The 15308-nt window shown below is 35.2% G+C and overlaps 1 protein-coding gene across 3 annotated transcripts; it reads right to left on the bottom strand.

Annotated features, from left to right (window-relative positions):
* Positions 1-78: 78 nt before the first annotated feature.
* On the bottom strand, positions 79-14909 carry LOC132257331 (signal transducer and activator of transcription 5A-like). 3 transcript variants are annotated; one of them, XM_059754191.1, is made up of 7 exons: positions 14748-14909; positions 10423-10701; positions 8312-9273; positions 6544-7287; positions 6254-6448; positions 5701-5845; positions 79-3009 (listed from the first exon to the last, which is right to left on the bottom strand). In XM_059754191.1, the coding sequence occupies exons 2-7, from the start codon at positions 10563-10565 to the stop codon at positions 2901-2903; spliced, it is 2298 nt and encodes a 765-aa protein (XP_059610174.1). In that variant the 5' UTR covers positions 10566-10701; positions 14748-14909; the 3' UTR covers positions 79-2900. The 3 variants fall into 3 exon arrangements, with proteins under 3 accessions (XP_059610174.1, XP_059610176.1, XP_059610175.1); XM_059754193.1 differs by lacking the exon at positions 79-3009 and adding an exon at positions 3019-3620; XM_059754192.1 differs by lacking the exon at positions 79-3009 and adding an exon at positions 4457-5316.
* Positions 14910-15308: the final 399 nt, after the last annotated feature.

The raw sequence follows: 15308 nt of genomic DNA, 5'->3' as shown, positions 1-15308 counted from the left end.
CAGTGCGTTGTTATTATTTACTGTTTTCGGATTTCCTAGAAGTTGCTAAAGATTCTGCAGAAGATAATAAACACTATCATTCACAATTTCAATTTATATTTCTCATCATTAAATTACACGTTTACAAGTAAATATATTTCTGGTTCCATGCAAAATTATTCTCATTTCTGTGTAATCGATTGTTTATCAATCTTACAGCTTTACACTTAATTATAGGTACAATTATGTACTTTCTGCACTATTAAGGGTTGAAGACGAAAAAAAAACATAAACATTTGTAAAATAAAATATAAAACGTAAATTTACTCGCAAACAAATATCCAAGAATTTTTTTTGTCAAATCTAATTGTACAAAGTGTATAAAACTAAATCAAAATTGCATATTTAAAAAATGTTTCTTTCTTCCTAAACGCTAAATTAAAGATATTTGTATTTTTTTGTATATAAAAGATATTTAAAATTATCCAAATCAACATAATTCTTGTACTCACAAAGAGAAAAAGAAGTAATTCTTATAAAACTATTAAAAAAAATATGTGATTTATGTGCAAGAAATTATTTATCAATTAGTTAAAAAATGACATAACACAATTTTAAATGCAATAAACGCAAATGAATTGCCACTAATTAAGCACCGAATAGTGTATTTCAACTTGCATTAAATATTCTTCACAAGTATTTAAGACGGAATTTCTTTTTTCTCCATTAATTTGCTGTCTCTGAATCAATTGACAAGAAATTTAGATATCTTTGTTCTTACATTGGGTGAATCTTTTCAAAATCCTTCTTAAATATTTCCTTTTCTATTTATTTATCTGTGATAAGAAGAGTTAAGAGAAAATATATCTATGTATTAGGAAAGTTTCACAACAGCTTTAGTATCTTGGTTCACTTATTAAGTTTAGGTATTATGACTTTTTTTTACCTATTTTTAGTTCTGTAATGTTTCTATACAAAGTACATAGACAGCGCCAATCATTGTTTTTTTCTTCTTCTTCGCATCCATTATAAGAAACATCTACAATCAATTCACATTATTTCCTTCACAATTCTGCGTCGCCTACTCTATGGCACTCATAAAAAGACACTGAATAAAATGGCCTTCAAATTTACTTTCACTTTAGAAAATCTCTCGCACAGAAAATTATTCTATCTTGACTTGTCAAATCATTCGTTGCGACATTGTAAGTGATCTTCTTGAATCGAGATAACAACGTCAATACTAAAAACACTTCATGCATTTGCAAAATACACATCAATTTCTACCACACTTAGTTGAATCTTGAAATGTTGTTCTTCTTTGACTTTGGGGTGGAGGAAAGGCTATAGCATTACAACAACTTCAATACATATTTTTGGTTCATTCGCTGAGATAACAGACAGAAGAAACTCACATGAATCATGCATAGATATACAGTTTATGTCATATTAGTTTTTTTTTTTAATATAAGTCGGTATTTACTGATGTTCTTTTTCACAATTTGAGCAGTTTTGCAACAACTACCGAATACTTGGTGATACTTAAAAAATTCTCCGAGTTAAGATGCCAACAGTAAATTGAAATAGCACATAAAGATTTTCTTCGAATATCGACATTTCTTAAATTTCTTCCATCCACTCACAATTGATATTAAAGCACAGAGGCACTCACATGTATGTAAATACTTCGTCAAATTCCATTTTTTTCTCTCTATCTTTTCAATATACACCGAAATTCTTCTTCTTGATTTTATCGTCCATTGAAAATTAATACACAAATCTCATTGAAAATCTCTAAATCATTTTTGATGTTCTCAACAAATTAAATTGTAATTGCACTAATTCGTGGTTTTAAATTTGAAATAAAAAAAAACACATGATTTGCAATTATAAAAATCTTTTCATCAAGATATTGTAAGATTGCAGTCAATACAAAAATTACAGAATTTCTGGCTGAAATAAAAAAGAAATTTATTTACAAAAAAAAAACGATATTTCTCTCATATTTAAGGTACTGACATCTTACTATAGTTAAAACTGACAAGTTACAGTTTTATAAAAATGGACGAAATCGATCGAAAACTCTCCTTCTATGATAATTTTTATCTGTAAATATATGTATACATGATGTAAAATCTGATCTTATGTAAATATTATAATCTAATATTCATCTAAAAAATTAGATTTTTATATAGAATATATTTCTTCACAGTGTAGTGTCGATCCAAAAAATTTGGGGTTCTCCAGAAGTCTCAGAAAATTTATACTATGCCGTTAAACATTTTAGGTAGTAAAATAAGGTGTGCAGATTTAAATTGATAGAAGAAAATTGATTAACGTATGCTCTTTTTTTCTCTAAACGCTTCGTTTTACACAATGTATTATTGTAATGTAACAGTGAGACAGCTAATCTTATGCGACTCTTATTCATTATTAATTTCTTACAATGTAGATAAAAATATTTATTTAAAATACAATCATTACCTCAGTATCACCTTTAAGTTTTTATCTTTAAATCTATATTATTAATTTATATTTCAATATTTTTTTTTCATTAGTGAAAGTAGTTTTATTCAAAAAACGACACATCAAAATAAAAATTGTTATTATGAAGCACGGATTCTTTGTCAAATCATTATTTCACACTAACTAAAAAATACAAATTCTTCTCTTCTTCGTTACTTTTCAATTTTTCTTTTATTCTGTAAAATCCGAGAGTTCTTCCAACTCTCTTATTTTGCTGTTACAAATTCAAAGAAAATAAAAACACATTTTACTGCTCCGTATTCTCTCCTCCAGACACTTTTAAAGTAATAACATTTACTCCTTCATAAGTTTCTTTTCCTCTTAAAAATCGAATAATGTAAAAGATTCTCTTGTCCGTAAATAAGAGATGCTCCTCTCGTGACACTTACAACGTCCTAATTTTGTTGATTTTGGTAATTCGTGGGAAACATTCCACCCAAATCGTCGAAGTCATCTAACATCATACCAAATTCACTGGGAAGTGCATTTCCAGGTTGTCCATAGCTTGAGAATTGAATGAAGAGTCAACAAACAGGGAGGTTTAATTAATTTCACACATCAACACTATCTAAGATATTTCATGTATTAGCCTTATAGGTATACTTGTAGCCATTGATTATATTTTGTGTGCTATTATTATTAATACTTTTTTTCAATGTATTCTCTTCGTCATGTAACAAGATCACCATAATTACATGTGTATATTCAACAATTACTATTTAAATACTGGGTGTATAATTTACTTTAAAAATACAGTGTCTACAAACTCTTTCATACAAATAGTACACACAATGTAAATATTAGTCTATAATATGTCCACAAATTTCATACCGATAAATTCAAAGCAGAATGACAAGAGCGTCAATGCAACAAGACTAAAAACCAAAACAAGAACAATTGGAGATCAGCAGCACAAATATGATTAACTAAATGATGTGTGATTTCACCCATTATACTTTGTCGCTACAACAATTTCATTCTTGTGCGATCATGCTTTGTGAATTTAATTAAACCTGCCGCCATTTGATGTATTTTTTTTTGGTTTATGAGAACTTTTCATGTCAATCATTTTGGTTTTTCTATCAGATGTATGCTGCCAATCCCACTAAATTCATCTAAAAGCCAAAATATCGTGAAAAAGAGGTGAAAATAAATCCAAGGGTTAGTTGTGGAAGGTAAACAAAACATCATACGAAATACAAAAATGCATCCATGCACCCCAAAAACATTCACAAAAAGCACAAGAAGGTGAAAAAAAATCGGTCAAAATTCACTGGATAGATATGTATATAAAATATATTCTCTTCAATACAATATAGTCAGTCTCGAATGTCTGGTAATAAATTCGTTAGTTTGAGCAAAATTCGTACTTTAAAGCAAATGCAGAGATGAAGTTCAGAAATACACACAATTTAGTGATGCATTTGAGACTACAAAATTTTTGTAACTTTATAAAGCAACGGCCCTCATTGAAGACTTTTGGATGAGAAGTTTTTTTTTTCTATTAATCTGAAGCAAAGTGATTGTTCATAATGGATAATGATAATAGTGAGTGTAAATTAGGCGGAGAAACACAGTAAATTAGAGAGATAAGAAGTAATGTACACTTTAGTATTTCAATTAACGACACATTTATCATATAATTGATAACACTCAACACATTCGTGTTAAATATCATATTCATATATATATTTCGTTTAAATTAGTATTAATCATCGAGATGATTTTTTTTTATCTTTTGGTTTTCCTCTAGAGCAAACACACTCATTAGACGACAAGTCTTCAAAAAGAAGACAATATTCTCGAAAAACGACAATTAACATTTTATATGTCTTTTAAATATATATATATATTTCATATAATATATTTATCTTTTTTTTCACCTATGAAACCATGATTTTGGGCCTCAAAACACTACGACAAAAGTCGTGAGTTTCTCGTTGTAATTATTTAAAGAAATAGAAAAGCAATTAAAACACTTCTCCTTCTCTCCTCGACATTAACACGATATTTTATATTTAATTATCTAATTCGTTATCATTATATCACGGCCATTTATGAAAATTTCAAATAACAACGTATAATAATAAAAATTGAAATACAATTCCAAAATAAACACAGCGTCACATTTACTTTGAACAGCCATAAAAACAAAGTTCAATAACCCACAATTATATTTATCTTTTCTTTAAAATAGATACTTAAAAAGAAAAGAACTCAGTCGAATATATTAACATGCTTAAATCACGATAACATTTTCTGCATAGCATCACATTTCAAGTTAAAAACGTCTTTCAAATTTCGATGCCAATAAAATACTTGAAATTTTTCACTCAAAGATTAGTAAGAGATGTAGAAACATCACAATTAACATTCACTATATGGAAAATCCTGTATTTTCTCTCTCTATAATATGTCTAGTCAAAGTAATACTGACAGAGAAGACACTCAACACATACATCGAACAATCGTTTCCCATTCTCTGCTCTTAAATTGTTACTTTTAATTGTTAAAACAACTGTCTGACATTTTCTACATACACTCATCAATTCATGGGATATTTTCCCAGAGAAAAGTGAATCATTCAATGATTAATACTTGCGGATTCTTATGCTCTTCACATAATCCGTGTAAGCATTTGCAAAGGTCTCTTTTACCATAAATATTTTTTTCTTACAGATGAATGTGTTTTTTTTGTTTTGCCAATGCGACTATCTAGTTAGTACATATATCCATCATTCAAACCGTGGTTAATGAATTTTAAGATATTATGCATTGATTTAGAGTTGCATTAATGTACTTCCCGCATAGCTGGAAATAGGATTAGTTTCATAAATGAATTAATGAGCATCTAATGTTGTAGGTTAAAAAAAAAACAAATTTTTAACATATGGAACAAGAAATTGAATCTATTCAATTCATCATCACAGCCTAAAAGGATTGTCTTGAATTTGTATCAATAACTAAAAATAAAGACTCAATGGGAAAAATTTGTGTGTGACTTTTTGTGGTGGTATTTTTTTTTCAAGAAAAACCTTCAATGAAATGAGAAATGAATGAATGAAATGGTAAATAGATGGAGTTATTTGTGTGGACAGAAGCAGCTGTGCGATACTGTGTGTGTATGTTAAGTTAAACTCAATTAAATCACAAAATCAGAACAAATAAGTTAATATTTGGACTAGAGTCAAGTACCTGCTCGAGATTGACGGCGTATCCCTCGTGTGATCTGGCGATTGTATGCTCATGCTGTGACTCGGTGTGTTTGGATAGCTTCCCATGGGCACTCCAGGAACCTGCGTCACCAGTCGCCGCACCACATATCCATTGTTCGCTTGGCCTGCAATGGACATTTAATCATTAGTTTTCACTGCTCTACGACAGGTAAAACTTTTCTCATAAAAGTAATTTGAAACATTTCAGAGTGTAGATGTGCAAATAATCCTATTTTGAGTGAACTCCTGAATTTTAAATTAAATTTCAACTACACTTAAAGTTAATAAATTAATGTTTAATTTTGACTCAACCAGAGTGACTCATAAAACTACTTCCGTTTCACAAATAAATCATGCAGGATGAAGGGATGATGAAGCATAGAGGAAGTATTATTTGGGCAGTCACACTGGCTCGTGCAATATTGACAACAAATAAAGTGAAGGACAAACACAAATCATATCAGAAAATGACAAGTTGTTTGAAAGGAAGTTATCAATTTCATTTTCCCACGCAAATACTGTTTTATACTCACTGGGAAAAGCGGTGAAATATTTGCCAAATGCCTTCTCCTTCGGTGTTTCTGGATACAGCGAGACAAGTTGCTGCAGATCAGCAATGTGATCAGGAAGGGAGCGGATGGCAAAATCTTTGGCCAAGAATGGCTGAAGCATGAATATTTGCGGTTGCTGGTCACTCCCATCGCCAACCCAAGCAATAGTGACGCCTCCTGTAAATGCAACAACAGTGATTATTTAATGTAAATATTTACCCACACAAATTACACACACATTCTTCAGAGATGCAAACTCATTCCTCACTCACCCAGTTCACTGTCGGAGAATCTGAGCAAAAATGTGCCAATCGGACACTTCATCAGCATATCCTCGGCCTGCTTCTTGTGAATAAATCCAATTATGAGGCCATCTTGCCATGGATTACGCAAATGCTCTCGCGTCAGCTTCATCACGGCGTAGAACCATTCCCAGAATGTGTATGTTCTGTCTGGCAGAGGCTCCTTGCAGAATTGCGCCCATGAGATGTACATCTCATTCTGATTGAGGGTGTTTGGTGTCGTGTGCCGGAAGGCTTTCTCGCACAGAAATTGCAAATTCCCCTCAGACAGCAGGCGTCCAGTGGCAGCTTTGAACTTCATATTGAGCGCATCGGCCAAGCGTGGCCATGGCACTTTGTCCGGCACCTGAAAAGGTATGCGCATGGGATCGGCAAAGGCATTGTCCCATGTGATGGTCGCCCAACTCTGTGGCTCCTGATTCCCATGGACAATCACAACCACAGGCAGCGATAGAGCCCACGCCGTGATGACCAGCTCACCGCTTCCAATCTGGAATTTAGATTGAAACAGCAGGGCAAATTTCTCATCCATCACACTTTCGGTGCCTTTCTTCTCCGCCCTCTTGATCTTCTTCAGTTGCATATTGCGAAAGCTCACAGACACCTGATTTGTCGCCTGTTGATACTCCAAAGTGCCACTATTGTTGAGAATCTCACCCGAAGCGAGTGCTTCTGAGTATTGATTTGACTGCTGAACATGCTGCGCCTGGGATTCTAGACACAAAACAGAAAATGAAGAAGAAACAGAGAAGAATGTTAAACAAATGTCTCTATGACAGAACAAATATGTGGCCAGGCAAAAAGTAAAAACAAATACAATGTTTTGATAACTTCATATTAAATTATATGTGCTTTTTTCGGGGAATAAAGCACAAGGGAGAGAGAGAGAAACATCATTCAAATTATATTCAATGAAGATGTATTGTACGGGGAAGAGGATTTTCTCAGCCTTGGCACATAAAAATAATGCTGCGAATTTCATTTTCTGTCTCACAGAAAATTCTACAAATTGATATTACACAACACTGTTTACAAAAACATCATCGCAATGGCTTGATAAAATATCACATCATCCACTTTAAGAACTTTAAGAGGACACGGCATATTGACGAAAAAGGTATCGCGTCGTATCAAATTTCTCCACAAAAAAAACTTCCCCCACTTAAATATTGGTTTACAGAAAAAATGTATTTCACCGACAAATTACAGACAAGAGATCAAATAGACCTTTTAATAATCGAAAATGTCTTATAAATTGCGTTATCATATTATGCGATAAAAAAACGTTTCCTTATCAGTCTGTATAAGGGGAAATCCCCAATTTTCCATTCATATGAAACCCAATCCCTTTATTAAATCATCATTCTCTACTGGCTATATCATGTCACGTTATTTCAATGCATCTGCTATTATTCTCTTGAAAGTTCCTGCAAAATGCACTTTGCATGTTATCAATCTCACAAAATCTGCATTCACAGAGCCTTTGTCTTATCACTGTTTGCAGTGAGTGTTTGATAAATTTGAGATAAAAAATTATATTGCATTTCATTGCGCAAGGCAATATTTATCCAGGCACACGGGCAGGCAAACATACAGCAATAAATGCGATATCTTTGTGTGCAAAATTTCAAATACATATATTCTCCAGTGTGCAGAAATGTTGAACAACAAAAGCCAAAGGAATCTCTTATAGTGCCATTGATATTGCGGAATTGCTGAAATTCATCTTTCGACTCACCTGACACAATTGACACCCTCACACTTGGGCTGTTCATCTGAATATTGAGCTTTGGTCCAACAAGGAGTCGCACTGTCGCAGTGAATCTAGTGTTAGTTTTCATCACTTGCGGTGGTTGCTTCTCAATGACAAAACTAGCTGTTACGAGCTTCACGAGCAAATTGATAATCTCTTTTCTAGACGGCTCAAGCAAATCCGGCAAGTTGGGATCATTCTGCACGGTCTGTCTGGTCTTGAGGAGGATCGAAATCTGCGTCTTCGTATTCCACAAATTGTCCGCCAACGTCTCGCACCACTGCTGAATGGTGTCAAGATTGTTATTCAGCGGCGCTCCATTGCCAGCTAATCCTTGATTTGCCTTCCACAGCCTCAACTGCTTCACCATAATCAGCTCGTGAGCTTGTTGCAACTGGTCTATCACCTCCTTGATCTTTCCAATGAGCGTCAGCAAGCGATTCTGGATGGTATTGAGGAAGTCTTGCAAGCGCTTCTGCTGCTCATTCAGCTGCGCCTTGCTCTGCTCCGCCTCTTGCGGATTAGTGAGCGTCTTCACGTACGCCGTGGTCTTAAACAAGTCATGATACTCCAGCGAGAATCGCTCATAATCCAGCTTCAGTTGTCTGTTCTCCTCCTCATTTGCCGCCACCATTGAGGTGAGGATGTGCAATTTCTCGTTCACCTCCACAATCTCGGCGTTCTGATATGGCATCGCACAATTATTCACATAACTCCACTCCATCTGCAGACACCGCGTCAAGTGATTGAACAATTGCAGCGGATCGTGCTGATAGCGCTGTCGCAGCTTCTTCGCCATCTCCGTGAAGCACAATTGCACCGTCACATTTGTCCCAGTGAAATCAGGTGCACGCGTCTCCAATTCATGGATGAAGTCGCTCAGGAAAGTCGATGCAATGTGCTCATATTGCTGAGGATCGTATTCCATCTGCAGATTCATCGATGGCCTACAAATTAACACAAAATCATTTCAATATTGGCACACAGTAAACTCCTTATCGCAATAGCAATTAAACTTGTGCTCTCTGAAGCCTCTCTTGATTTCCGAGAATTTCACATCACACCACATTACATATATGTAGATAGATTGATGTACAAACGATCAAATTCAGTGAAAATTTTTCCATTCTCACGCTAATCTATTTTACAACCACTTATCCTGCTAATGAAATGTCTATTACACAAATAAATCATTTCATGGTGCAATTACAGCAAGATTGCACTCATTGTTCACATTCTGATTACTTCTTCGTCAGACTTCTATTGAATACCACTTTCTGGACACTTAAAATCCCATACAAAAACATGCACAACGCAATTTATTTACTGGTAAAAACTTTGTAGTAAAATGGAATTGTGAATGAAATTCAAACAGAGAAAAAGATAAATTGCAGATTTCGTTTTATGTAATTTTTACGTTTTATAAACAAAAAGAAAAACCAGTTAAATCTGAATTTATTATATTATCCCAAGCATTTTAATGTCACGAGTTATTTGAGCAATATTACTCAAATTTTTTAAACACAAAATTTAGATAAAAGCTCACAAGTTGAATGAACTTTAATTCAATGCCTTCTTAAAATCAATATTTCTATATTAGTGAAAGTTTGTTTCTAATGCAATTACCTTAATTATTATATGACTGATTTCACCTTTGATTATCAACATCGAAATGAGAATCATCAACAGAATATTTGAAAATAAAGAGTGGTAAAAACACTGACGCATTCACTTCATTTTAATAAACTTAATAAAATTTTGCTAAAATTTCTATCTATTTGAATTTACATAAATATGAAAATTTCTTCCCATATTTATACAGAGAAGAATATTTTCGCAACATAATATTCAATTAACCAAACATTAAGTATCGTATTCCATTAAGACGGTTGTTCTACAACTTTCTGTATAATATCTAAATATATTCTCTTATGCCTCCATTTATTGCATATTTTACGTCACCTTGTCGTGAGAATAGAACGGAAAATACGCGTTGATAATGAATGTGTGGTGTGTAGTTCTAGAATCTACATTCTATAGATTCTATAACAAATCATGTCGATTCACAACATCGTAAAAACTATAATTATACTCACAAAATATGCTCCTCGAGCCATTGCGCTAAGAAATGACGTATTTCAATCGGCATCACCTCATTGTAGTGCTGCTTGATGGTCATCATCACTTCTGGAGGTAATTTTACAGTCTGCTCCCAAAGCAAGCTTGACAAGTTTGCCATTTTTCACTTCTTCCTTCACTCTCACTTGTCTGAAATTCTTTGAAATGTTCGTCTTATTTGCACTACTTCACCTCTAAATTGATGATCGCACTCTTCTCTTCCTCCTTTCGCAGTTTCTTGCTTCTTCTTAACTTCTCTGCAATCAAACAGAATTGAGAGAGAAAAAAAAGATGGTTGAGATTGGCTATTAGAGAGATGATGAAAAGAATTCAATTAAGTAACTCACACGCAACATTAGCTAAATAATGAATTGTTTGAGATGCAATAACATAGTAACGAGTAAAATAGAATGGAGAAAAAAAAACACTTCTAAGGTAAAGAGAGAGAATCACGTGTTAGTGTTTTATTTTTATCTCGCATGAAGATAATTCCTTTATTTTAGTGTGAAATTTAATGCAATAAAATCATTATACGCGCCTCCTTTTTTTCACGTTTTTAACGATTTGAAGAACCGCCGCAAAATTTTTGTATGACTATTAAAGCACACTTAAATATCACAATTGCCAATTTCAATGTGGTCAATTTGAAGAGAAAATAATTTCTATCATTTCCTTCAGGAGCATTTCCTGCTTCGCAATCAACGCCGTTTTGACACACTGGGAAATAAAAGACACAAGAGCAAGGCAAGAAGGAACCGAAGAAGAAATGAGAAAGTAAACACTATATTATATGTGGTATCATGAAAAGAAAGATTATTTCCGAGAATTAAAATCCACAACAATATAAAAATACTTAATTGGGGTTAAGAATAACTCATTAAAATTTCATTTCATAAGTCAGTGTGAATTTAGGCATAAAAGTAATTAAATTATTGTAATCTATGACTCATGGGGTTTCTTAGTGACTGAAATTGTTCCAGTTTCCCAATCAAAAAACCCAAATTATCTCTAGCCAAACACTGATAATACAATCTACTTTTTCAAAAGCCCAATATAGAGTTCAAGATTCTTAGCGTTGAGAGAAAGACTTTCTGTTTCTGTTTCGTCATTTTATCATAAACAGAAAAACGTATATTTTAAAAATTTATTTGTGTTTTTTGAACAGAAACAATTTGCTTATAACTGTTGCCCACCGAATATGTTTATTTTGATAAATTCATAATCTTTGAGTGTTTTTTTTTATTATATATATCGAAAAAATTATCAATATTTATTAAACTCATTCTCCCGCCCTCTTTTTTCCTGATAATTCTTTTTATCGATATCAATAATCCTCGTTTATACATTCATACACATTGCTGACAGTTCACATTTATATTTCCTTCACTCTCACACCCAGAGATTACCGGCAGAAAGTCGAGTGAGAAGTCACTTCAATCTCGCAATAAAATGTCATATACAGCACATAAATAATACAAATAAAGAGGCCAGAAAAGTGAGAATGCGCGGGAAAAGAACACCAGAAATGGTGGAGGTAAAGGAACGGGAAAGGTGAATGTATAGTGGAGAAATGACTTCCAAATTCCTGTGACGAGGATTTCTCAGAAACAGAAAACCGTCCAATAAAGCTATAAAGCAGTAAAAATTCTCCCTTTTTCACACACACGAGCGGCGGTGGAAGAGAGAAAGACCCATGGCAACATGAGAGAAGGAACACCGCCGAAGAAGTTGTATATTTTATATACAAAAATCCTAATTTATTCTTTTTTGTTTATTTCACTGACTACGCGCGCTCACTTGCACTCGACGGCAGTGCAACATGGTCTTGTTGTTTGGCCTCTGAGACATGTCTTCATCATTCTAAGTCGGGTGCGCTCTCTTGTAAAACAACAGCCATTCAGCGGAATACCATTGAGGCGAGACTAATGAATATTTCACTCACTTCCACTGAAACACCGTCGTCAAACTCTTTATGTTGAAGATTAATACTTTCGTCTTCGGCACCCATAAATGGAAATCAATCGACACTCCGCACAGCAAAGTTGTCTCCCCTCGCATATAATCTACATCAACTTTATCACGTTTCTGCGGTAAACAGTTCACTTTACAATCCCTCAAAGTGTGTCTCTAATTGTCGAAGTTTTGCCCAACAATCTAAATTATTCACAACCAATAATTCTGCACAAATGAAAGGGATAATTTTCTATACATTCGATCTCAAGTCACACAACACAAACACACACTTTAATCTTTAGCAAACTTATCAAAAATCACCTTGAACACCTCTCTTCTAGGTTCAATCAACAAAATATTGCCGCGCGCGCAGAACTCAAAGAGTGAGAGAAGGTCAGTGTTAAATGGAAATATGTCTATTCCATCTGCTGTTAGTTTTACAGCACGTGAGACATTACAGAATGAGTTGAGAGCGCCTCATGACTTGTAAACGCTTCTATAAATAACCGAAGGAATTGTTTTGAAAAAAAAAGAAGCAATCATTCGAAAGCTTAGTCAGATCAAAGTCTTACGCTCATTTAAGAGAATCCAATATTAAAGAGTATAGTGAAAAAATTTCTCACCAGTAAAACACATAATAAAGTGCTATTTTAAAAGACTGTTTTAAAATCAAACAAAAAATACCACCCCACTTGTTGATGGTGTTTTCCTTCTCAGAATCTCCAACAGACGACAAACACCCTTAAGTTTAATTTTCTCCAGTGCAATCTTCGGTGGACTTTCCTGATTTTCGGGAAATCTTCAAGTTATCGCACAATTCTGCGAATTCACCCCAATGCTTAAATTCAAATTTCTCAGAATTTCACATGGATTTCCTGATCATCCACTGCAGACTTTTCAGAATTCACACACACCCTTGATCTCGCGTGGAAATTGAATGGAAAACAGAAAAATCCCACGCCCTCCGGAAGGGCGGCAATGTGATGTCAGATGTAACTGGAGAAGCGCCCAATTAGTCTGCTTCCTATATCGCAGCGCAGAAAAGGTGCGTGTTCACGCGGGCTTTCCCGACTGATTTTGCTGGCGCAATTGCAGGCGTTTCATTCTTCCCAATGACGCGGGGTTGGAAAGCCTGAGAAGGGCGCCGCGCACCCGGAGATGGGCGTTTGAGCACGAAACGGATGTTAATTGTGTGTAAACAAATGATCTCTCGCACACGGAATCCACACTCAGTCGCTCACTTCTCTCACAGCGAACATTCTCAATCTTCTGCTCAGTGTAGTTTTGGGGCTGCGCTGCCGTGAGAAGACGAAATCAGTGCGATTGCTGAATAAATCACAGCTAGTGTAATCGAAGTAGCAAGCAGAAGAAGTCTAATGTTGAAGAGATTAAGATATTTGCGAGTTTCTCAGGAGTTTCCTGACATTACCCCAAAATGTATTCTACTCTATTTACGCATAGAACACCAAAACTAGATCAAAACGCAGCAGAGGAAGATTTAAAATCAATAAACCTGATTTTAGACAGTGGAATAAAAACCAAAATAACCTTAATCTAGAAGAATTCTTTGACTAGACGCTTTTCCGAGAACTCTACAGTATCAAATTACGATTGGAGATATCGCTAGAATCACTCTCTCCGTGAGACGCGTTGGTTTGACCTGTTCTCGACCTGCACTCCCACCTGTGCAGTCGCGGAACCACCCTTTCGGCCAACCCGGGGCGCCCTTGAAGCCTCCGGACGCGTGGGAGGGCCCGATCTGCGCGAGTGCTCCATCCCTGACGTTGCATAAGACCATTCGCACCTTCCGCGGGCCTCTTGCCGTTTCCCCAGCTAAATATCAAGGTCTCGCGATCTGGCGGAGCCTCGCGGGCCACACAGTGTGTGTGTGGCTTTCCACGATGGAGGAAAATGTCATCCGTCGGCTGCAGAGGTGATTTTCTGACCGCAAGTGAAATGTGAGATAAATGCCGAGGGAATTAATTACTCCACTCGTTAACGCGTCTTTTTTGCTCGCGGTCGACTTGAGTGAGAAAAACGCGATTATTGAGGAAATTTATCAGATGGAATTTTATTGCCATTTTCGTGTGAAATTGCGAAGCTCACTTTCCACGGGATTTCCCGGGAATTGGGCATTTTTCTACCACACGAAATCTTTTCCTGGCAATTAGGTAAGCACGTCAAGAAGTGTTTCGGGAAATTTGCAAATCGCATTGGGTGGCGATAAGGGAAAATTTGCAGAAAATCGTGAGGCACACGGAAGCCTCGAAGTGACAGAACGCGGAGACGCGCAGTAGAATTACAGCCGAAAATCAAGCAAATACAGCGTGGAAAATGTCGAGAAACTTACTTGATGGAACACTTTACTCCACTGATTGCTGTTTTCACGCACTTTTGACCAATTTTTCGCACAATTTCACATGGAAAACCACAAAATTGAGGGACTCACTTCATCGTCTCGCACTTTGCGTGAATGCTCGCAATGGCGGAGTGGGGACCCTATAAACACTGTCTGCCGATATTATGCCAGACCGTCCAGCGTCGGAGGGGAAAATCGATGAATATTCGACATTCGCAGCGTCCTCTTGCGGAAAGAAGGCGCAATATTCCGGAGAATGATTCACCGCTTTTCCCCTTGATTTTCTCCCGCCAAATTCTCACCTTTCGCAGCATTTTCCTCATAGCAAAACAGAGAGATAAATGAAAAATCATTCAGATCTATTTAATAAACACTCTCATTGTAGTTTTACATATTAAATTGACCCATGGCACCGTATAATTATTGTCACTTGATAGGCAATTAGTCTCTCCTGATCGATCAAAAATGGAAGGTATATTTAGTCAAAATCATAAGGTTTTATTCCACAATTCTCTCTCTCTCTCTCATAAAATGTAAAAACTAAGCAATATC

Source organism: Phlebotomus argentipes, unplaced genomic scaffold (genome assembly GCF_947086385.1).
Source record: "Phlebotomus argentipes unplaced genomic scaffold, Phlebotomus argentipes genome assembly scaffold_4, whole genome shotgun sequence".
Lineage (NCBI taxonomy): Eukaryota > Metazoa > Arthropoda > Insecta > Diptera > Psychodidae > Phlebotomus > Phlebotomus argentipes.
This window is presented reverse-complemented; position numbering and strand designations above follow the sequence as displayed.

Coding starts and splice junctions, on each gene's coding strand:
- LOC132257331 (XM_059754191.1), bottom strand. CDS start 10,565: ATGGCAAACTTGTCAAGCTTGCTTTGGGAGCAGACTGTAAAATTACCT. Junction 6,449..6,543: donor ATTCTCCGACAGTGAACTGG/GTGAGTGAGGAA, acceptor TTGCATTTACAG/GAGGCGTCACTATTGCTTGG. Junction 5,846..6,253: donor ATATTTCACCGCTTTTCCCA/GTGAGTATAAAA, acceptor TGTCCATTGCAG/GCCAAGCGAACAATGGATAT.